General features: G+C 36.4%; 1 protein-coding gene across 1 annotated transcript in view; it reads left to right on the forward strand.

The window, feature by feature from the left end:
• The first annotated feature begins 2,248 nt into the window (after positions 1–2,248).
• Nebl (nebulette) overlaps positions 2,249–25,735 on the forward strand; it is a 124,698-nt gene continuing 101,211 nt past the window's right edge. Inside the window, 4 exon segments of the mRNA XM_047521769.1 lie at positions 2,249–2,903; positions 16,641–16,796; positions 18,801–18,888; positions 18,975–19,046. Coding sequence (XP_047377725.1) covers positions 18,808–18,888; positions 18,975–19,046 — 153 coding nt within the window. The 5' untranslated portion in view covers positions 2,249–2,903; positions 16,641–16,796; positions 18,801–18,807.

Genomic DNA, 25,735 nt, shown 5'->3' on the forward strand with positions numbered 1-25,735 from the left:
ATGTAATTTAACCTATTTATTTCAGTGTGATTTTGAATTTTAGAAGTTAATTTGTTTTGTTGAGTTATTTATATTTTTTAGTTATGTAAAATGTTAACACGATTTCCCAAAAATCAAAATTACAAAATGAAATATATTGGGAGAGAAACTATTGTTATCTGCATTTCTTCTCTGTGTTCTGTCCTTTTCTTGGTAAAAATTTATTTTTTAAGATCTTTCTACGAGGAGCGGGGAGAGAAGCAGACTTGGAGCTAATTTTTAACGCAACATAGAATCCTTCAAAATCATTTTCTATTGTATTAGACACCATATAATCTCATCTCTTAATTGGGACATTAGGACTATATGGCCTCAAAAATGTTTTCCAACATTAAGATTCAACAATTCTAAGTTTCACCCACAAAATTTAGAAGGAATTGGAGGAGGGGAATTTTAATCAATGAAATGATTATCAATTAGTTCGAATCTATTTTTACTAGGAATGGACTTTAAGAAGAAGTTGAAATCAGTTTTATAATAGGGGGCTTGAGAAAAGAGGAAAGATCTGGAAGCTTCCAGAAGGCCGTAGAAGGCTAGCAGGATTCTGGAAGTGGCAGGGTACAGAGTGAGAGAGGGTCATGGACAAAATGAATTGCATGTGACCTGGGAAAGATGAAGTTCGCAGGGCAATTTCCTTTTCTCATCAAAGAAGCACATCCTTTAACTCTTGCTGGTTCCTCCATGTCCCCTTGCCCACTGCCTCTTCATCCTTCATTATTTTGCTGCTCTACTCTGTTCCCTCACAGGTTCCATCACTTTTCTGTACAGGACCAGGATATTAGTAGCAGGAGGAAGAGCAATTGGCTCTAATTAGCTGGCTTGTATTTCAAAAATTGCAGACAACATTCAGGTGTTGGATTTTTACATTAATTTTTAAACTAATAAATAAAACACACACACACACACACACAATAGATCTTTCTAATAGCTTGGCTTCATCCTATCTTCATTGTTTTCAATATGTAATTCAGAGCGTTTATGTAGCATGAATTCTTCCCTTTCTTACCCAAATGGTAACAGACACTGCACACGCTTGTACTTGCCTTTTTACCTTGATTGCTGGGTCCTGCAGATCGCTGATTAGGTATATGAAGATCTGCCTTGTGCAGATCTCCATTATGCAACTGTACTAGGATTTCTTTAAACAGTCCCTTGTTGATGTGCATTGGGTTATTTCCAGTTCTTTGCTATTACTACTGTTAAAATGAATAATACTGTACATTTATCATTTCCTATTTTTTTTTTTTTTACCATTATAGTATTCTTGGGAGTTGTTTTTATGAGAGAACTGATAGGTTAAAAAGCAAATACGTAATTTTGCTAGATATTGCCAAAATCCCCTCCACTGGGGTAGAACCATTGGTGTTTCCACCAATATTAATATGACAGGGCCTATTTCTTCACAGTTTCACCATTGGAGTAAGTTGTCAAACTTTAGGAATTTTTACTAATTCAAAAAGTAACAAAGTGGGATCTCATGTCATTTTAATTTGCATTTCTCTTCTTAGCAAGGTTGAGCAAATTTTCTTATGTTGATGTCCACTTGTGATTCTTTTCTCCTGTGAACTATTTATCCATTTTTTCTTTTTTTCTTTTTTTTTTTTTTTTTGACCATTTTGAGTTGTCATTATTTCCCCTTTGGCTTTGATTTTGAGCTAGGAATGGTTTCCCACTTCCAGTTACAAAGTAACTCCCCAGTGTTTTCTCCCTTGGTTTCATATTTTACATTTGGATTCCATTTAAAATTTATCTTGGTGTGAGATATGAGGAGTTGATCCAGTTATTTTTCCTGTGATGCTCTAGACTTATTTGTTAAGACATCTCACTGTATTGGATACCCTTTTTCATACGTATCGAGTTTGTTTTTAACTGTTTATGCTATTTTATTTATTAATGTTCTATTAGCATACAGATCTGATAACAAAGACTATAAAATGTGTTAAAAAATTTTTTTAAACAAAAGTAATGGTGCTGGGAGCTGTGGTGTATGCCTGTTATCCCAGAGAGAAGGATCACAGGTTCGAGGCCAACCTCAGCAATTCAGCAAGACCCTAAGCAACTTAGATCCTCAAATAAAAAAAAAATAAAAAAAACTGGGGATGGAACTCAGTGATAAAGTGTCCTGGATTCAATCCCCAGTCAAAAAAAAAAGGAATGGTGACATGATTCCTATGACTATAGGAACGTAGTTGAAATGAAAGAATTCGTAGAGATATTTCATGAATGGACTGCTTTATCCATTTCACAAAGAAGGGAAGTGGGGCTTAGTGGGTTGCATAGACTCAGCCAACATCAGCCAGCTAGTTAGCAGTGGAACCAGAAGTGTGTTTCCAAGCAATGTATTGCATGAGTTTCTATAAAGAAAAAAAAAAGTGTGATGTTCTCACAAAACGTGGACCAGCAAGGATGTAGACCCGGGCTGAAAGTCTTCTCTTGCCATAAAATATTTTCTTGGTTTTGATTATTTAAGATTATGTATAGTTTAGTTCATTTTTAATCATAATAATTTGCATTTTTAGAAACATTGGAAACTTTTTGAAATGGGCAATAGTAAACAATCTGGAACCTTACTGCTGATGCCCAGAAATGTATTTCTTTGATTAATTCCTTCCATAGTTTCTCTATGCATGATCTGATCTTTTGCTTTATTATGATCATATTAAGTGGAAAAAATTTTGAGAGAATTACAAAGTATTAAGTATTTCTTTACCACTCAAGTGCACTGATTAAGTGCTCTCTAAGGATGTTATCTGATTTATCACAGAACCTTCTGAGGATGTGGTCCTTGTTATTGCAGATTAATTGAAGAGGAATGAATGCTTCGTTTTGAGAAATTAAATAAGTTGCCCACCCTCACAGAATTGGTAAGTGATGGAGCTCAGATTCTAATTACTTTGTTTATTCCAGCATGTTTTAACCATTATGTTCACTGTATCCTACATATATCATTTAGGGCCCTGTTAATTTATTAATATTTAATCAGAAGTGTTCATCCTTATTTACTCAATGATCATATTAAATTTCACTTATGATATCATTTTTCTTTCAACACAATTAAATTACTTAGATATTAAGAAGAGGAAGTTAGCTGGACGTGGTGGTACATGCCTGTAATCCCAGCAGTTTGGGAGACTGAGGCAGGAGGATCCCAAGTTTTAGTCTAGCCTCAGGCACTTATCAAGAAAGACCCTGTCTCAAAAAATAAAAAGGTATGTGACTCAGTGGTAAAGCACCCCTGGGTTCAATCCTAAATACAAAACACAAACAAAAAAAAAAAAAAAAAGGAAAAGGAGTAATTTAAAAATATTTTTCTTCAGATATTACTAATATGATATTCGCCTGTTTTTCTAAGAAGCATCTTGAAATTAAAATAGAATAATTTGAAGTCCAGTGTGAGACAGAAACACATGTTAATTTTGTAGATGTGCTGCTTGGTGTTCTACATGATATTCAGAGAGGTGACCTGTCGGGGTTGACCGGAACATCCTCCCTGCAGGATTTCTATTTTATATCAAAATTCACACAACTACCTTCATTTTTCCTGAACCTTCCCACATTGTTCCAAATTCCAAGTTACAAAAGAGACACATGATTCATAGTGATGTGTGGCTGACGTGTGAATAGTTTGGAGCTTTATGTTCAATCTGAAGTAAATAAAATACTTATTTCCAGAACAACCTCAGCTTGCAGGCTGGCTCAGCATTGTGAGTTGCTTCCGTTGGTGACAGTGATAGACACATCAGTAAGAAAGATGAAAACCATTGCCATTATAGATTTGTTCCCTCAGAGAAATGGTGCAGAGGCCATTTTGAAGAAAGAAGTGAATTAAATGTGGCAGGCTAGTGTGAAATTGCAATATTAGTGGCTATTACAGACGATAATGCTTTGCCAACAACACTAAGTGCGATTTTGTGTATGTGTACTGGGAGAGAAGAAAATGGTAGACTTTGGGATTTATAAGCTGATTTTTAAAAAAGTTAATACTGTATTTTTAACACGTTTGTGCAAAGTAGACACTGAATATTAGCCTAAACTAGGTACAGTTCCTGTCTCCAGGAGATTTAAAATTTAGTGTATTGATACATCTTTATTTCATCTTTTATGAGCTTTTTTTAAATTATACATAATATTAGGATTCATTTTGACACAATTATAAAAGCATGGAATATAATTTGCTGTAATTCAGTTCCCAATACTTCCCCTCCTCCCTTTCCCTGTTCCCATCCCTCTACTGTTGATACATCTGTTTTTAATCACATGGTCCCTTTCAGTAAATAAGTTTGCATCCATTCCTCTATATATTTTGTGTTGACCATAAATAACATACATGTGCTATTATAGAGCCATAGATTAGTGAAGTTTTCTTTCTTAAATTTTAGAACTAAAAAAGTAATAAAAGTTCTAATTGTTTTCCTTGCATGTCAATACACTGCAGGACATGTACCATATATTCCTTGTCAAATGTTATTGATCCGTCACTAGAGTGGTGGTGTATAATCAGACTGTCACCTGGAAGAACTTCAGCTGGAGACACATTTTATACCTAAACAGCGTTAGAGGCTTTTAATCAAGGGAGGAAAAATGAAAAGTTAAAATTGTTTATGTCAGAGCTACCAAAGAAAGATTTCATAACAGAACTCTAGATAGTCCTAAAATTTAATTTTTTAATTTTTGTAAGTTGATAGTTTACTTCCATTTCTACCCTCTCCTCTTTTGTAGTTTTCCAGGTACATTTAAAGGTTGCAAAGACGAAAGTTCTTGCCTGTTGTTCTAGAATCCTGAAATTTAGCAGTTCACTATCATTAAACATCTAGTTAGACTGGGTGATTGGTAATCACCAGTGGTTTATTTTGTTTCACTTCTCACCCAGGAAATAAAAGTCTATTTCTGAAATGAGAACTGATTTAGTTAATAGGGTTTATTATAACACAATAGTCTTTTATGTCTTACTATACTGTGTAAGTGAGTTATAAGATTATGATAACATTTGAAAATAAATTTTAACAACCCTATTTAAACAGAATGTTTATTATCTGGATATAAATATGCTTTTAGTTTGCAGATATGACTTAAAACATTGACCTTAAAAATATCGAAACCTGGTGGCTTGCATGTTAATGTCAAAAAATATTTGTTGGTGAAATCTTTTTGTCATGATGAGTTCATTTATTTCTTCTGTTCTTTAGGTCTTTACTATGTGCTATGCTGTTAAGAATTGTAATGGAGTTTTTCTCTGACTCATAAGAGTCCTTGTTTCAGGAGTGTTCCTTTTCCTGTGTTCACAGAGAAGGATTAGCAGTGTCTTTGGGGAAACAAATTACCTTTCTTTAGAAAATGCCTTTGAAAAGCATTCTGGGTACTTGCTCCTAGATTTGCCAGTGGCTCTCTGAACTCTGAACTCTGACCCCCCCACCTCTGAACTGAGTCCTGGCTTTAATCATGACTATTTATGTATCTAACTGATGGCTGGGGCTCCACTGGAACAATTCCATCTTGACTCAACCCATTCCCTTGTCTGAACACATCTCCCTTCTGCTCAGAGTGGCTCTTAATACCTTCCCACTACCTTTCTCCTCTCATTCTTCACATCTTGTCTTTTGTGCAACCCACACCTTTAATACATTTCAAATCTTTGCCTTTATTCACTTCCATGACCCTGGTCTAGGTCTTTCCCTCTCATATAGACAATTTGGCAAAGTCTTCTGATTTTCTTCCTACTTCAGCTTACCCTGTCTACACTGCAACTGGATTGATTTTTCTGCACTGGATCTGTATGTTACTTCCGTGAGTAAAACTTTGTGACTCAAGGTTTCTGATGGAATTATATATAAAATGGTTGCCTTGAGATTGGGGATTCAAATGGAGAAAACTATGTTATATGCATTTATGAATAGGTCAAATGAACCCCACCATTATGTGGAACTGCAATGCACTAAAGATTAAAAAAAAATTGTTGCCTTGATATTTGAAGCAGTCTCCAGTCTGCCTTCTGTGTTCTTCTCTCCTACATCTTCCTCACGCCACAGTGAACCTTTTTCTCGTGGGCTCATAGTGTGACTCTTCTGTCATCTTTGCTTGTGACATGTCTTCCAGTCTCCATTTTTCTCACTTTGGAAAAACAAACTCATCATTGTAAGTGCACAACCAAAGGCAATATTCATGAAACTTTAGAATCTTCCTGATACTTGGAATTTCTTCAGTCTTCTGAACTCTCACAACACTCTGTACTTCTCTGGTAACTTCTTTATATTTGCTAATTGCTTTGTTTCTACTTATAGATTATAAGAGTCTTGAGTATGGAAGACTAGATTTTTTGTTTTTCATTTCTTACAATCTTTTAACAGTGATTTATAAATTGTTGTCCTGAACATTGATATTTTGAGTCAAATGTTGAACATACCGTATACATGAGAAAATGTACATTTGTATTTCAAACATACAATGCCATTGATTTTTTCCATAAGTCACACAATTTGTAAGTGTTCCTTGGGGGACTAGTAATACAACTGAAAACATCAAACAGAACTAATATGAAACATAGTGTGTGGGTCATATTCTTAAAAAGTGATTTTTAGTTTTTCACACATTCACATTGCAGAAAATCTAAAATATTGTTATTATGAAGAATCATAAAAGTTATTGTGACCTTAAGAGACAGAAAGCTAAATTTGAAGATGAAGGCAGTGCTTATTAAGATGATTATTTCTTTTCCCATTTGTGATAATCTAAAAACTTTATTGTCTTTTATTAAGTCAAACTGCAAAGACATTTTTTGTAACAGATTGAATGCTATGCTAAATATCTGCTTTTTAGAGCTTTGGACAGTGTTGTTGCCTGAAAGCAAGCTTGAACTCCCCATGAGATCACTGTGGAGATAAATGCTTAAAAGCTTTTCAAAGCCATACTCTTGGCTCTATCAGAATTTAATTTCCCACTGATTATGTTTATATCGATTTGGAACACATAGGCATGAATATTCTAAGCATGGTTACCTCACTGATGATTTCTCGTGCCTTGGGAATACATCTCTTTTTTATATGCATCTGGAACCCACTTAGACTTTCTTATGTATATGTACTTGATTTAAATGTACTAGTTTTCAAACTTAACTATGAGAATGCCCTATAGTTGTTTAAAAACTATGGTTTTATAACAGTTAAAATATTTTGATGTCTTTTGGGAATGGATTTTACAATTATCTTGCACTTTATTAGCTACACAGTCATACCTGTTTAGATTTTGAACTACAATCATAATAAAAAGAGTTTTAAAAAGTGCATTTCAGCAATAGCATTTCACAGAGTCAAATGCATACAGCAGGTTGTATGGCGAGGCAATACATAATCATATATAGAAGGTCTTGGATCTTGTCACGTTGATGCTACTTTTGAGCTTCATTTTGGGGATCCCAATGTACTTACTTTCTAGAGTCTCTGTGTCCTCCATGAGATGATATATGTAAAGTGCTAATCATCATGCCTACTGTCTCACATGGGTTACTTCTGTTGCCCTTTGGCCAAAACCAATAGTAGAAAACACCAAACAAAAAAAAGTGTTTTTTTGAAAAAGAATTTGTTCATGGATGATATATTTGTATTATGGTTGATTGCAGGTTTTAAGTGTTTCAGATTTCAGGGTGTTTTAGATTTTGAAAAATTTTCATATACATAACAGGCATGAGACCCAAATCTAAATACAACATTCATTTATGTTCCACATACACCTTATACACATAGCCTGAGGGTAATTTTAAATGATATTTTTAGTGCATCTGTGTTTTTTTCTGCAACCCTCCACATGAAGTCAGGTGTGGAATTACCCAACTTGGGCCTCATGTCAATGTTCAGAAAGTTTCAGATTTTGGATTTTTGGATCAGGGATGCTCTGTCTATAGTAGATAAGTAGATACATATGACAATCATACAGTCTTTGAGCTAGAAAGTTGGTCTAATTTGTACAGAGGGAAGGTTTTGAACCCAGGTGTTAGGATCCTCCTGGTGTTGACGCTTTCCAGTGCTTACCCCAAACATGGGTCCCCATGTTCACCCTCTCCAGAGACAACAGGTTTGTCTCTGTTAACTATGATTCATTCATTGAGGTTTGAGGGCTTCAAATTTTCTCTGTTCTTGGTCATCCTGGTCTCCAACCTAGAAAATAAAATAAAAGTCTGCTATCAATTATTGTTGAATACAACCTCATGACACTTCACATGTGTTTTATTCTTGAGCAGAACATAAAGAACTTGAGAAGAAGCCCCATTATTATCTACTGCATGAGTTAGTTGTTATATTTATAGTCAAATCATGGTCCCAAATAAATCACTGGTCCTGTCTGTGAAATGCAAACATTATAAAAGACTGTAATCTAATTTATTTTATTATTTTTGATGACGTTTTGAAAAATATTTAGTTCTTATACTATGAAAATGTTAACCTGTGCATATTTAAACAAAGATTGTTTGTTTAAGCAGACATTCACCATTGCTTTATTCTGGAAAGGTTAAAAAAAACTTTTTAGAATGCTGAGCTAAAGTATAAATAACTATATAAATTAAATAAAGAAATAGTGGAAGTATAAAATTGTGAATAATTTTTAAAAATTTATAGAAAAGTCTTCTGCCAACCTATCCCAGAAGATTAGATTTTATAATGCAGGTAATCTACATGTTTACAAAAATTTTTGTATTTTGAGTTGGCCACATTTAATGGGCAATCAGATAATCTTTAAAAAAAACTCATAAAGTTAAGAAAATATAACACTATATTAAGTTTTTAAAACCCCACACTTATGAAATGGGATAATAAAATTTAGTTATTTGCCCTGATTAAGTTAATTTCTGAGCTTTCTCTAACTCCTGACACTATTTGTACAAGAGATAGTAATACAAATACCATGAAGAACTGTCAAAGGAAAAACACATACAGTCATTTTGAACATTAAAATAAGGAACCAAGTACAGCCTTGATTCAAAGTACATGTAAAGATATTTCTGTAGGAAAAAATACTTAATTGAATTTGATAATACTCTGCTATTATCAAAACTTAGTGAAAATCATGAATTACAATAGCCTTTCTACTTTATCTTGTGCCAGCAAAAATATTCCCTTTTCAGCAAACCTTAGACTCAGGTAAAATTTTTGATATGAAAAAGACCCTCAAAATATGATTGTGCTTTTAAAAAGTTCACTTTTGGGGGGAATTTTGTTATAGGAAACCTTAAAGCAGCTTCTTTATGCATTTAAAATGGTTAGATTTATGAGAAACAGAATAGAGGGCATATATTAAAGAATTACATCTCTACATGAAATTTTCATGTCAGCTTAAATATAAAAAGCAATTTTTCTTTTATGTATACATTGCACAAATTTATCTTAATATGCTAGCCTAAATTGAGAGAATTCTCAAGTTTTTCTGTCAGTCATATTCAGTAGTTTTGTGTAAATCAGAGTACATTTTATAAAAGCCACTATACTTTACTTAAATACTTAAGTAAAGTATTTCCTACATTCACTTACTGCATTCTAAACTTTTATGTATTGCATCTCATTTGAGGAAAAATAAGCAGATCCTTTTGGGTATCAAGGTAGTTGTGTATAAAAGACAATCTGGATACAACAAAATCTGCCCCTTAAATTGTATTTATTACATCTGATCCACTTGTGTGTGCAAAGTCTTGCATGACTCGAACTTCATGATCCTGGTTTCTGGTGATCAGCAGAGAAACTGCTGCCCAAAATAAGTTTGAAATCTTGTTGAGAGTGATTTCATCAATGTACAGATAAGTAGTAGAATAGCGGAATGGCATAATTGTAGACCTCAAAAAATGCCCATTTTTAGCACTTGGAGGATTGGCGTCAGGTGGATTGGCATTTCTTGGTTCATTTAACATCAGATGTAGGGCTGGGGTTGTGGCTCAGTGGCAGAGTGAGTGCTTGCCTGGCAAGTGGGAGGCACTGGGTTCAATCCTCAGCACCACATGAAAATAAATAAATAAAATAAAGGTATTGCGCCCACTTACAACTAAAAAACATTAGATGTTAGCTTTCGTTGTTACTTGCGGTACTTTGTGATGCTGTCTCATATTGGCATGATAGAGCTGCTTATGCACATCTTGTTCCAGTTTAACAATTATGCTGCTTTATTTTTAAACAAAAATACATTTTTATTTAACAGCCCCTTTAAACTCTGGGAGAGATGCTAGTAAACATTTACCACTTAACTGTTGCTTATATATGTATTATTAATGAGTGAAAATCAGGGAAGTTTCTCACGTTAGATTCCTATCAGGTCAAGGATCTTCATAATGCTTTCATTATTGCCTGCTTTACCATTTCTTCTAACTCCTATGGAACCTTGTTTCTGCAGATCACAGGGACCAAATTATCTCCATTCTGCAAGAAGTACTTTTCCTTTAAATAACCATCAGTAATGGCAATTCCTTTGAAGCTGGAAATGGAAGGAGATGATAGAAAATAATAATATCACTACCAGAACGGAATAAGGTCACCAGTGTGGCACTGCTCTGTGGTCTAGTATGTTTTACACACCTTGAAACAGTTAAGACCTGGGTTTGAATCTCTTACTGGGAGAACTTGGGCGGTTATTGCTCTAAGTTCCTGTGTCCTCCTCTGTGAAATGGATGTTGTGAGGATTAAATGGGATTTTATATGTGGAGTGATTTTTTTTTTTTGTGCCCTTTCATAGTCCAGGGTAGGGGTCAGTAGAGAGGGCTCCCCAAAGTTTTTGATTTATCTTCCTCCATTTTTATATGCAGCTCATCTTTCTCCAAAATTTTCCACAGACCTTGGATGAGGGAGGATACAAATAAAATTTAAGACCTTGAATATCATTTCATGTAATAATATCTTTAGATTCAAAGCACTTCATTGCATCTGGATGTTATTCAAGATTCCAGCAGCTTTAAAGCATCTACTTTGCTGGCTCCATGGAAAGAAAGAAGCTGGTTCCGCCCTGGAACAGAATGAGAAATATTCTTTTCCTTTATTGCTTAAGATCTTTTCTGTTGAGTATTTGAAAATTTACTTTTTTTTTAATTGTAGAAAAATCTCATTCCAGTGAAACATTGGATGCATCAATCTCTATGAAAATCTCATGTTTTGTTTTCTCTCATAGGTGGAAGCTAGTGAGAATAAAAGGGAAGAAAGGAGGGGAACATCAAGAAAATAGAAGGAAGACCAGTAGATCAAGGGAACCAGGGGATTGGGAGGGGGAGGTACTGGTGAACGAAATTGACCAACTTATATTGTTATATTGTGTTCTTAGCTCACAAAATGCATACAAGACATACTATTAAGTGAAATGAATAGATGAAGACAAACCCACACCCACCTAGTACTTATTTACACACAAATAATGAGGATTATGAAGGCCTCAAAGAGTAATTATCACCACTATGTATGTTAAACCAGTTCTCACTATTAGGAGGGAATCAATTATTTTAAAGCATCACTACCTGTACAGCTGTGTTCATGAGATATTTACTTAATTATCATCCTGTTTTAATATTATATTTTGAGTTACACATGGAAAATCTCTATAGAAATGATTGGAATAATACTCAGGTATTAGTGTTTCAATAGTTCTGAATTTGCTTTTACCATTTCTTCTAACTTCTATGGAAGCATTAGCTGCACTGTTTTCCCTGGTTTAAGGTCTGATGAAATCGTGATTTCAGGATAGAAATCATTTGTGAATATAGGTGTGAGTAATTCGATGCTTAAGATTCAAGTACAAACATTGATGTCACTTATTTTGTAGAGTAGAAAAAGAGGTACGTTTCAATAATAAAATTGTAATCATAGAAATGTGAAAGTGTAAAATTTATATTATAGACACATTTAGCAGAAATTCCATTTATTTCTGGGTACACATAATACAAGTGGATTTCCCCCTGAGTATTTTCCTTCATAGACATAATAAACCTGAAAATACTTTCTTCACTAGGAATTTTCATAATGTCCAGATACACAAGGAATATTTCATTTGGCTGATGATAACAGAAAGGGGTAAAAATTAAGTTCAAGGCATATAAAGGGAATAGAGTATCTGTAAAGCTGCTATTTCCACAGTTAATTGACCAGGAACTGTGTTATTTGTAAAGGGTTCATGGTTCAAACCAGCTTAAGCTTTTTGTGTTAGGATAAGTGATTTCCATACATTTACTTCATCGAGCTCTCCCCTGAGGTCTCTGGCTGCTGCAAGACCCTTAGCTCCTCCTCTTCCCTCATCTCTCCTGCTCCAGTGACATTGAACTTTTGGTCCCTTCAACTCTTGTCCCTGGGTCTTTGCAAATGCTCTTTGGATGGCTTCTCTGTATGCTATCACTTTGCTTAATTCCAGCTTAAATATTCTTTTCTGAGGGAGATCTGCCCAGTCCTTAGTTTCTGCTAAGTCTTCTTGCGGTGAGCTCACGTAACTTTCCTACTTCCCTTTCAGAAACATATTATCACGCTTTCTCGTTAAAGAGCCAAATTGTCTAATTTTGCATGCTTTTACGTAAGTTATCGTTCTAATGGCCATTTTTAGTATGCTCTACACTCCCTCAAAGTCTTTCCTTTGTTTCCTTGAATATAAGGACTTCATTATTTCCACAGTTTAATGTATCATCCCCCCCACAACTGCCAAAACATGACAAAGACAGCTTTTCTCCATAAGTTACTAGGAAATTATTTACTTTATTATGTTTTCATAAAATTCATAAATCATGTAAACAGGCCATGTTATGAATTAATTGATGATCATCTATCTCTGAATGGGTTAAAGAATTGCCAAGAGTGATCAAGCCTGCTCTCTTTCTGGCTCTGGATATGGTGTTGACAGCCAAGCACAGAGCTTCTTCAATAAATCCACTCTCATATTCAAGTTTTTCCAGATGTGAGAAGTAATTAAGTCTTTGCATTTATTGAAGCCTTTTATGATTTTCAGGCGGGAACTGGCAGCTGTGGTGAATTAACTGTGCTATAGAGAGAGAGAGAGAGAGAGAGAGAGAGAGAGAGAGAGAGAGAGAGAGAGGTGTCCGTGTTTTGTGTGTGTGAATGTGCATATGTACAAGCACACCTGTGGCATTTGCCAATAGTCCAAAGAGGTCAGACCTATAAACAAAAAACAAAAAGCTGATTTCAATAAATGCCAAAAATATGTACAGCTATTTCACAATTCAGAGAAAAGAGATGTCTCTGAGAGTTCCTTTTGCCTTTCTATTTTTGCTGAATGTTAAACAAGGAATTAAGGATAATTAAATCAGTCATAACTGTTAAAGGATAAATTTTTTAAAAAATAAATGAGTCTCCTAAGCATAGACAAGCACATTTCAAAATTAATAAATGAGGGCACCAGTAAGATGTTACAATTAGGTCAAAGGTGCATTTGTAGAGCTAAAATCCTATGAGTAATAGGGAATGCTGGAGTGATTTTTTTTTTTTTTTTTTTGGTGTTGGGGATCGAACCCAGGGCCTTGTGCATGCGAGGCAAGCACTCTACCAACTGAGCTATACCCCCAGCCCTGGAGTAAGTTTATAAATAGACAAAAAAGGGTCAATCTGCAGGGCAATAATCAGTTGTGTTCCCCAGGACACAGTTAATTTCCATTTCTGTGGATAAGGATAATTTGTATTATTTTCAGTTTTCAACAATTTATGGAATTATAAAATAGTTCCAAGGCAGTGAAAGGACAGTATGGTCCCAATGACAGCCCTAGATAAGACACCCACTGGTTTTTTTTATTTATGCACCAATTTCAAAGCCCTTCACAATTATTCCTGACACGTCACATAGTACTCTAGAAAAGGGATATTTTTGGTGGTATTCAAACTATTCTGTCTGACCTGACCCTTTGCTTCTAGTTATAGACTTCATCTAGACGACTCGAACCTTGGGAGTCTCCTGGGGTGGGGATTGCAGGAGTGATTATAAGGTTAGCATCATTGTCATAATAACTGAAATAACATCTCAAGTAGGTTGCAAATTAAACCAGTTCATTGGACGCTAATGTTAATATAGACAGTGAATAAGAGCACCTTCCTCCTCTCAATGAGAAAAAAATATCCTCTTAATTTTGGCCTTTCCATCAAATAATTGTTGTGCCCCCAATTATTGGCAGATGCTTGTTCTTCTCTTCCTCCAGTATCTGGCTACATATGTAGGATCTATATGTGTGAAAATGGAAATTAAATATAAACAAGTCTATTAAATCTTATTTTAGTAGCGTGAGTGGTAATTGTGATGATTACTAAGGTAGCTTTGTATTCTTTTGATTTCTAATGAACAAACAGTAATGAAAGAGCCATTAAAAAGAAGATATGTTAATTAATGTAAATTATGAAAATAGATTGGGCTAATATTAAGCAGAACTCATCTCTTTTATAAAGAGGACAAATTGCCCTAGAGTGCTTTCATTTCTTGCTTCTTCCCCACTTATCTATTAGCAAAGTTCTCTTTTGGGCAGATGCCAAGTGATGTGTAAAGATGAGGCAAATGTAAAATTGCTAGGGATTCCATCAAGAAGCAGGGACTTTCTCAGGGAAAGTCATAAAAACAAAACAAAACAAAACAAAACAAAACAAAAAAACCAAAAAAACAGGCAACTAAAAATGAGGGTGAAAAACTGTCCCAACAGGAAATTGAGTCAGGTAAGTTAGTTCTTCTCTTACCTGGTCATTTAGGATGGCTATTTATAATAAGAGATGTTGAATTCACTTTAGTAGAAATCAAATCATCATCTCTCTGCAAGTTTTCCTATCAGGGCAAAAGAACTTCCCCTCTTTCCTCTGAAGTTTTAGTCATTGAGTTTATTGACATCAACTGAAAATAGACAGATTAACGGAGGTAAAGGCAGACAGGGGTACTACATACATGGGAGCATCACAGGAGGATGAGTACCCAACAGCCCAATGAGGTTCAGAAACTTAAACACCCTCTTTGTGGGGTGAAGGCAGTTTTAGAGGAAATGATTTTTAGGGGAGATGAATGGGCCTGGAGAATGATAGTAACTAGGACAGAATTTTCCCGATTTCTGACGTTGGACCATCAGTCTCTTCTGTGATGTGACCTTACTCTTCCTTGGTTGATAAAATAACAGAGTAGGGGCAGTTGTATTCTTGTTGGCAGATCTAGTCTGTAGGTAGATAAAGGAACTTCAGAGAAGAGCCTCTTCCAGCATTGAAGTTCCTTCAATTTAAAACAATCAGCATACCATGGTGCATATTTTAGTGAACGCCCTGGATACCTTCATTTCAACTCAGGATCGATCTATTTATTTATGGATTTTCATTTGCAAGTCCCTTGTCTTGGTGTTGAGGAAGAGCACATCCATTATCACTAGAAAGAAAAGAAACGAGAAAGAAGTGAAACAAGTTTGAAACATCTGTCAAAAACTGAGGGATGTGCGACCTTCAGGATACTGAGGATGGCCAGGCACTCTGTGACTGCAGTGGTGGTCAGATGTGGAAATACAGTTGCCTATGCATGCACATCAAACTATAGAAAGATAGAAGACATGTGTATCATAAAAACATAACTTAGCTCTTTAAGTTCTCAGGTTGTAGGAGGCCTTTCTAACCTTTGCAAAGATATTGATGGCATAGAGTCTCACCCTTTTAAATGAGAAGTCCCTGCTTCTCCTGTAACTGTGTACCTTTACTGGCTAGTTGGAAATTGTTCAAGTGCTTTCCATTTATTAACTTAGAGTAATTCAGTTTTTCTGTTTATGCATAATTAGAGACTGAGAAGGGTTAAATAATTTGCCCTAGAGGATATAGTAGAGCTAGACTTGGAGGTGGAAGGTCTCACTGTAAGGAATGTGATTCTCATCTTGGTCCCATTCTGTATCAGCATGGGGACATAACCAAAGTGAAAAAAACAAAAAAGCCAACATAAATGAAGTGCAGGGTAGTAACAGGGATTAACAACTGTACAGATATTCCCTTTGGGGGTACCCCAAGGTAAAAATATGTTCTAGAATACAACATTAAACTTGGTTTAAAAAAAGATGATAGGGAATTTTGTCCATGAAAAACACTTTTCTTATCCCCCAAGTCAGATTTTAGCGCTACTGACAGGAGAGCTTTACTGTGATAAAGTGCAGGGCTTAAAATTTTTTAGAGAAAACTTGACATGAATTTTATATTATACTCATAGGTGAAAGGAAGAAAGATGCATTCAATCAAAAGTAATGGTGTATGCGGCTTGCCAGACAATCCATTAAAGAGTTCATCCAGCAAGTCTTGAATGATGGGTTTTTTATTTCCTACCTAATCTTAGCACAAAACATGTTTTATTCACCATTGTATCTTCTAACATCAAGCACAGTATCCAGCATAGCAACACTTATATTTTGAATAAACAGGGCTCTAGTTAGGCTCTGATTGTAGCCCTCCGTTGAATCACTGTGCAAATGAGACAGTTAATTTTGCTTGGCTTTAATTTTGTCCTTTGTAAAAGAGAGGGCTTTAGTTGTATTGGCTTCTTAAGGGGCCCATTGGCTTTAAAATTCTGATTCTAAAATCTCAAATGGAAAATTTGTGTTCACAAATGCATGTGATATTTGGTTTTGCTTTGGAAACTTGTGCATTAAATCTCAACAGATTGTTCTCTTGCAGCAATGTGCAAAGTCTAAGAACTCATTGAATGACAGAAGGAAGATGGCGGCTGTGCTCAACCCTGATGCAGGCAGTTCACCATGGGGAGCAGACGTCACCACCAGCATCACAGGAACTGTCATCTCAAATATGAGCTGAGAGGTGTGCCTCAGGCACTTCTGGCTTGATTTCCTTTCTGTATTTTGAGAAGTTTGCAAGAGAACTTTTTAGACATTGTTCCCCATTGAACTTGTTCCTTCCCTAAAGTTAATGTAATAGATCTTCTACAGCATATTAGAATAGTCTTCTGGCAGAAGACTTGAGGGGAACCACCAGAGACCACACATTCTTCCCTTCATGGCACAAGTATAAGGCACAGTGAGTTTCCTTGTAGAATCTGCTGCATCAGGCAGGCATGACACTCCTGGTAAAGTTCCCAAATTCAGCATGCCTGGGAAAGGTTCTTTTTGGCATTTTGCTGGTCAGCAGGATATGTGATGTCATTAATTTAACCTGTATCAAAAGTCATTTCATGACAACACCAGCAGTTCTTCAAGAACATGACATTTTGTCAGAATAGAGCAGTGTTTCCCTAAATAATACTTCACAGAAGAACGTTAGTTTTCTGGGGTAACAGGTATCATTGAAAAACAATGATAGGTAAGATGAGGAGGATAGGATTCTTGTTTGGGAAATAACTGGTTAAGGAAACATAAACAGGTCCTTTTTGGTTGAGGTCTTCTCAGAAGTCCATAAGTCAATATGGCATGTGGATCCCTGAGAGGCAGGGACGGGGATTAGAATACGGGTTTCTCAAACATGTTTAAGAAACTTGTTTTTTTCCTGCCAAATATTTTGTGAAACTTTTGCCTAGTGGAACAGAATTTGAGAAATGATCTGTTTTTGACAATTATGTGGGATGTTTTCCTTGCCAAAATTTTCAGTTTAGGTAAGACCAAGGCCTTAATAAATTGAAAACTAGGTAGCATATCAAGAGAAAATGGTATTATACTTGGCTACTTGGAATGGTATATCATTTTGAATAATGGTGTATTTTATATAATTAGTTTCATTATTCACCATAGGGTATTTTAAAAATATCTAACACTAATATGCTGTTGCTTTGGAAAAATAAATTCACCTTATGATTGAAATAGCCAAATAAATAAATTAGGCATTTTGTAGCGTCTTAGAATTGCCTAACTGGGTAATAGGGAATTTCTTGTGAGAAATATATTTTTAATGATATAACTGGTGACATATACTACATAATAAATATTGTGAGAGTTTGTTTTTCCAACTTTTCAAAGTGTGCAGTAAGCATTGAGGAATATACAAATAATTATTGAATTTGTGAAGATTGACACAATGAGCGAATCAAAGAGGATGATTATTTTCCGAAGCAGTGACATTTCTAGAATTCTTCAATGATTTATCAACATGTATTAATGGCAACTGCTCATGTTTAATGATGTTTACAATTAATACAATACAGTGCTCCCTAATATAAAATTAACAGTCATAATTAACTCAGAATAGATTCTTTGAAGTGGTTCAAGGGGCTTTTCATGATAAATTACCAACCCCCTAATATAAAGTGGGGATTTTGGGGGGGCTGTGGAAAGTATGTGAATGTCTCATAAAACATTTAATTTAGGTTAATGAAATGAGTCTGAATGATTCAGGTTCCCTATATGGAGTCAGAGCTGTCTGACATTCCAGAGAAAGCTTTATTTAGACAGAGTTGAGGAATCTTTGTGATAACAGACTTTGAGCTGTGGTATCTTGAACACTGTAACTGAGTAGTTTTCCTAGAACCTCTAGGTCCTTATTAAACTGTTTCATGGATGAACTGAAGTAGTGAAAGAGAAATAATTTCTTCTTTTGGATTTCTTAACCAGTTTAAAGAATGTTGACTTTAAAAGTTTGTCAAGTTGAATTCCACCTGAGAAAGTGTCCTTTCCTCCTATGGCCCTGGCAGACCCCGGGGATCCGTTCCATTTACTCATACTCCATTGAGATAAGGAGGGTGAAGTGTGAGCCAGAGATGAAGCCTGCCAAGGTCATTCCTGTCTGAGCACCAGAGACACACAGGAGCTCCACAGCACTGTGCTTCATAAAAATTTGCTACTCTAGTGAAATTTAAAAATATAAATATTTTGACAGGGTAAAAATGAGGGTCCCTGTGCTTGAGACTGGGAAAGAGGAAACTGAAGAGGTAAAAACAGAGGAAGAAGAAAATGAAGAAGACAAGGTACGTGAGAAAGCCCTTATGTACCCCAGAACGAATTTGTTCCTGTCGTGGATGAGGACAAAAATGTTCCCTTTTTCTCTGAACAGGTATTCCTGAAGCCTGTTATTGAAGACCTAAGCATGGAACTGGCCAGAAAATGCACTGAACTCATTAGTGATGTAAGTGGCTTCAGTGACTTCTGTTTGACTTTGCATGGCAGGTGTGGAATAGTTATGTCATAATGGAGCTGGGGAGAAATCCTTGACATCATCAGTTAACATACAGTTATTTTCCAGGCCCATGAAACTAAATCCAGAAATTTTAAGTGATTTCCCCAAGGTCACCTATACAGAGAATTTCTGCTGGAAACAAGTCTCTCCATTCGTAATCCAGAATCCTGTCTCTCATGAATTTTGCTCTCATTCTGGCATGAACTCATAAGGCCTTGGATAGCAGAACAGATTCTGTTTGAGAACCCCAAAGACTAAAATTAGTATAATGAGGTAATTTGTTTTGGAGGATCTCTAGCTAAATGATTTTTAATATTTTCAAGGGCCTTTTGAAGAATCTGATGAATGCAATTATTTTTCAAACCAAGAAAATGCATATACCTATATACATATAACATTCATTCACAATTTAGGATTCATGGATAACTAAACTGCATGTTGAAAATCCTGATCTAGATGATGATATCACCGAAAAGGAGCTTTTTTTTTTTTCAGTAAATTGGATTAGTTTCTATATCATTTCAAGGGAATCCTGAAATTATTTAACATGCACATGCACACCTATTTAGTAAATCTACATAAACTAGAATTCTAGAAGCACAAGGAAAAGCATTAGTCACTAGGGATGAAAATTCAGCTGCTCCTCATTAACAGATGTGAGAATTGCTGGTATAAAGGAAATTTGGTTCCTGTAAACACATGCCTGTGTGTCTTCATCTAGAGAGACGAACACAGTACTGGTTATTTCTGTTGTTGGTAATGAGCAGAGTGAGGGGAATATTTGAAAAGTGTTTGTTTTCAAAGGAAATTCATTGTGGGCAGAGGGGTACTGTGCAGCAGGTCTTCTGAAGTCAATCTGCCTGAGTCGACTCAATAGTAACCTTGGGAAGTTATTAGCCTGGTGGGGTTCAGTTTCTGAACTGTAATATTTATAATAGTAAGATTAAATGCTGAGCATACTCCGTGAACATGAGTGTACTCAATAAATATTAGCTGTTATTAAATATCCTACCTGGAACTTACCTTTGCATCCATCTATCCAATCACGTTTTATATATGACTCTTCATTGCATTTGGGTTTGTCAGAAAGAGTCAAAGAGTAGTGGTATGAATCATACCCTTTCCCATATACTTGACATGTGATTTAATTAAATTTTAAATAAAGTATTTCTTTGTATTATTACTTAATAGTAATAAGCTACTTATATATGTGAACATCCCTTATAAATTGCAATAATAATGGAATGACATTAACAATGTGAGTGACAGGATTTATTGAGTATTCTGCTAGGCACTGCAGCTTGTGAGGTGGGTCCTCCTGTGTTTCCCATTTTAGAAGCAAGGAGACAGAGGCACAGAAGTTAAGGAATTTGCTGGGTCACACAGTTAAGCAGCGGGAGCGGGAGTTGAATGCAAAGCCCTCTCTTCCTCTGCTGTGTTCTCTCGCTGTAGATTTCCACGCAAAGTTTATCTTAGCTTTATCATTACTTATTATACTGATATTAGCAGTAGTAATGCTTTCATTTAAAACCTCAAATTCCTAACTCTCGAGATAGTTCCTCTTTCAACTTTGATTTTTTGTAGAAGTGTAATTGTTATGAGCTCAATTATGATAGTTTAAATACACTATTGAGAGTGAAGTATATGGCATTTGCTGGTAAATGGTTGGAGTTGGAGAATATCATGCTAACTGAAATAAGCCAAGCCCAAAAAACCAAAGGCCGAATGTTTTCTCTGATAAGTGGATGATGATACTTAACCAGGGGGGTGATGGGGGACAAGAGAAGAAAGGAGGAACTTTGTTTTGTGTAGAGGGAAATGGGGTGGGAAGGGGTGGGAGAATGAAAGATAGTGGACTGAGACAGACATTATTACCCTATGTACATGTATGATTGCATGAATGATGTAAGTCTACTATGTGTACAACCATAGAAATGAAAAGTTGTACCCCATGTGTGTACAATGAATCAAAATGCAGTCTGTGAAAATAAAAATTTAAAAAAGGGAAAAAAAGGAGTGAAGTAGTAACTTTAATTAGTAAACAGTTTGTCAGAGTTATTTTGAGTAAGATCACTTATCAGTAACTTTAAAACCAACCCGTAGTGAGACCTGATTGCCTTTATCATTATGCAAAGGTCATGATATTTTGTTCCCCTTTAGGTGAAATCAAATATACGGGAGTAGTTTCTATTTATCATAGATTGATGTTACATGACAGGTGCCTGTACTACTTAAATATTTAGAACATGATAATTTTGATTTAATTTATATCTGTGTACATGTTCATATGTTGTTTCCAAATAGAATTCTATACCTATCAAAATACTTAAATCTTTAGAATTTTTATATTTATTATTGAAGAACCTGAAAAAAAATCTTTTTGCCACCCCCAAACACACACACACACACACACACACACACACACACACATACACACACAATGAAAGGAGGAATTTGTACAATCATTTTTAAAATGGGTTTTAAGTCTTTCTTGAAGGACTTGGCATATTGGATTCCACTAAACTTTTAGCTTTTGAACCATTTGGTTGAATCTCTCATTAAGTAGTATCTTATGCTTTCTCAGTGTCATCAATATTTTTATAGGAACAGATGAACTTAAGTTTGAAATTCTTATCTTTCATCTTTCTTATAGTCTGTGTGGCTAGAGAGTTTTCTAAATGCACCCACCATGGAGCTGGAACAGTAAAACAAGTTGAGGCCCTGCGCAGTGAGACTTGAGTTTTAGTTGAGTCTGTATTATATTTCTAATTATGCCATCTCTTGGTGGCCTGCATTTAATTTGGTGCATCAGTTCTGCACCCTCACCCCAACCTCCCCACCTCTGGTCTCAAATTTAAACACACACCGTTGCATACCCTGGTTTTATTTTATAATCTGTCATGTCTCAGAAGGGCCACCAGCTAAGCCAGGTGGCACTTACCTACTGGGCAGGACCTTACATCCTGGAGCTTAAAGCAGCAGCCTCAGAGGCCACAGATCAAGTCTCTTGGCCACGGTGCTCCCTGGGATTTGAAAGAAAGTCTGTCAGATGGCCTTCCTCCCCTGCTCTGAGCGAGGCACTCCATGTGCATTTTCACATTGTGCACCAAGCCTGTGCCCTGGGATCTGTGAGCCTTAATTCACTGGTAAAACCCAAAGTTGAGTGGCTAGACCAGAGTGGGGACAGGTCCAGAGCCTGGGAAGTAGCTGCTTCATGTTTCAGATGAGAAGGGTGGTTTCATGGATTTCTCTTTAGAGAGCAGTCTTTCCACATGCCCTCTGCCATTTTGATGGACCCTGTGTCTTGATCAGGGTGTGGTCACCAGATCTGCGCACAGCACCCTGCTGTGGGTAACTTGTGGTTGTGTGCAGTGGGACCACGCTTTGTTTTGCTCCCAGCACCCTTTGCGAGGCTGTTGAGAATTTCCTGGATTTGTTGGAGGCTGCAGAAAACTGTCAGGCCCACCTCTGTTGGGTGTCGGAGCTGTTTCTATTTCTAATTTCTGACGTGTAACTGACAGCTTTGGGCCTGTCACCTTTGGATAGTGGTTTAAATTCTTTTCACTTCTTGAGGGCTGGATCTCAGCTGTGGCTTCCTGCTTCCTCTCCTGGTCCTTTGAGGGCTTCTGGGCTCCTCTCTTTCTACTTGCCATTTCACTTTGCGAGAGCTGGGGTCATCGGCAGGCCTGGGGACCTTGCTGTGTCATCCCTTGCTTTTGCTCAGTGAAATCAGCCAGGAAATCAGAGCTGGGAGGCCTGGGCTGCTTAGAATCCTCCTCAGAGAGACAATGTCAGTTTTTCAGGTCAAGTGGCTACACTTGGGGGATCAGCATAGGCATTTTTCTTTTCCTTTCTTTTCTTTCTTTCTTTTCCCTTTTTTGGCCCCACTTAGTTTCTGAATTGCATCTGTTCCACCCACATTGTGGACTTTCCCTCTATGTAGCTCACTTCCCAATTCTAAAGGACACCTAGTTCTCAGAGGCGGCCTCTAATTTTTAACCCTTTATTTTCCCCAAGTAAACTCTCTCTAATAGTTAGTCCTGTTTGTCAAATACCTAATTAATTCCTTACATGAATTAAACCTACCCGCTCTATTCAGCATCCAGAATTATACCTCTAGTTGCCTTCTGATAGGTGGTCATAAAAAATATTGGGTAAAGGGGAATATTTTGTATGTTTTGTATAAACAAAGCATAAAAAACCCTTTGCAGAACAAGTTGGGCCGCATCTTCCGGCAGCCTCTGACTCACTGTTGCGGTTCAAAGCTTTTTAGGGTGCTCATTCGAATGGCAGTGGGAACATCTTCCAGGCAAACAAACATCATTTATTGTGGATAAATCCTCCCAATGTTAAAAGTGCTAAATTCTGTGGTTACCCCTCCAGAGAGAGCCTGGACTCTGTTAGGAAACTTGGGAAAGCGACCTTGGCAATGACCTGCCCAGTTAACAAATAAATGCTGGAGCCACATTTCTTTCTTCTAGGGTTTACTGAATTAAATTGGTTTGATTTCATTTGTGAAGAGACTTTCTAGATACTTCCAGTTAAGAATGTCTGTAAGAGGAAATATCCTCAAACCTTTCCACATCTGTCATCCAATTTCAGCCGTTAGCTAATTTCACACTCGCTGGAAGGAACTTGGGCAAAAGGAAGCAATGCTGAATTAATTGAATTGTAGTCGAGACAATTGTGGGGTTAGCAGGTGGGCTCAAAGGAGAAAGTAAGTGTTTGGGGCATCTTACTGATTATGAAGTCATCAATTTTGACCTCCTTTTATTTTTAGGTTGTATATAGTTTGAGTACAGATGACAACAGAAAAACCCAAACACAGTGACTTTAATGGGTGTCTAGTTTTTTTGTTTGTTTCTTTTTTTTTTTTTTTTTCTCCTCCCTACACACAAAGCCTGGAGGTAGGTGGGTCAGTCTTAGGTGGATATTCTCCTCCCAAGCACCTTTGTTTCTGCCATCATGGTTATTATGGTGGCTTAATGCCTGGTGTTGATATTGCTATTGCCCATTCTGGCATAGGAATGCTATTTAATATATAACATTCTGTATTTGTCTGAAAACTTAAGAACATTTGATTTATTGTCATTCATGTTCTAAAATCCATGAGGAATCACACACATGGATTCATCAGAAAGCCTACGCAATCATTGCGTGCATGTGATTTCTAACGACTTCGTGGGATGAACGATTGAAAGGACAGTAGCAAATGATCTTGGAGGTTTTAAATGCAACTTCAATTTAAAGATGCAAATGTAGGTATCTTTTTAGTAAAGACCAAAAAAGTAATGGAGTCCTCAATTAAGACTGAACTATTTGCCTGCCTAGCAAAGGAAGTGAATACTTCACCCTTCTCCAGCACTCCCATCCTGAACATTCTGCTTATGTCAGACATTATCAGGAGGCCTGTAGCGTAAGCACATACCGCTGTGGAAGAGAATGCGAATATGATGGGGAAAAGATGTGGTAAAAGATAAAAATAATGAGTCAAACTTAAGCCTAATGATAGGCTATTTTTTCTCACACTTAATTATATAACGGAGATACTTTTTTTTTCCTCCGTATGATCAAAATAGCCTACTATTTATCATACTGCCATTAACGATTTAATTACTAGTGACTGAGGAGGGCGATTTGCAGGAACCTAAAATTATGGCTAATCTCTGAGAAGAAAAAAAAGTAATTTAGTGCTCAGATAAGATAAATATGTTCTCATGTTGATTTCATGAATAAAGCCAGTGTTTAATGTGGTAGGCATTAATATCTAAGAGCCGCAGCAGTGAAATAGGGGAATTTTGAAATAACTTTACTTAATATGTTTGTATCTGGCTATACCTCAGGTCAAGTAAGGGCCCTCAAATCAGGTTTGCATATGGCAAAATCTCTAGGGAATGGGAGCGTGTAACATCAGTATTAATCACGTCCTTTAAGAACCAGGTAGTATATACAATTAAACGTCACTTTGTGGTTATAATTAGGAAGACCATATAATTTATTGTCTGAACTGGGACAGTTTTTCCAGCCTGAGTATTTACAGTCTTGGGGAGATAAACACGACTTTATTAGAGGGAGATATAACTTTCAGCAAATTGCCTCCATCCTCTTGGCATGGTTTTTTCTTCCCAGTTTTCATTAGGGCACCAATTAGTGTGACGGTGGGTTGACAGTTTAGGTCCTTGAGGTTCCAGACTTCTTTTGGGCTTCTTGTGTTCCTGGCTTCTTCCCAAGGAGAAGGGAGTGGTTCATTTTGCTGGTGAATTTGAGTGAAGAAATGAACATGCTGAGCTAAACCTTTTGGGGCTTTCCTTGGCTGATCTGCCTGCTCTGAGCAAGGGGGCATTCTAGAATGATCTCTACCACTTGGCAAGCTTTCTGGACAGATTCTGCTCTTGTTGTAGAGGGAGGAGAGGGACGAGGAGGTAAAGGGTGCTCATAAATTGGGAAAGTTTGATTGGGGGGAATTAATTAGTAACAGGAAGCCCATCATGCCCACAGCCTGAGCCCTGTTCCTTCCTTCCAGCCTGTATGGGTGGCATTACTAGCATTAAACCTCTATTTGTTTAATTTCTGTCTCTTACTTTTTACATACTGTGCCTGTTCTGAAGACTACTTGTCTTGAGGTGGGCAGATGTTTC

The sequence above is a fragment of the Sciurus carolinensis genome, chromosome 12 (assembly GCF_902686445.1).
Source record: "Sciurus carolinensis chromosome 12, mSciCar1.2, whole genome shotgun sequence".
Classification (NCBI taxonomy): Eukaryota; Metazoa; Chordata; class Mammalia; order Rodentia; family Sciuridae; genus Sciurus; species Sciurus carolinensis.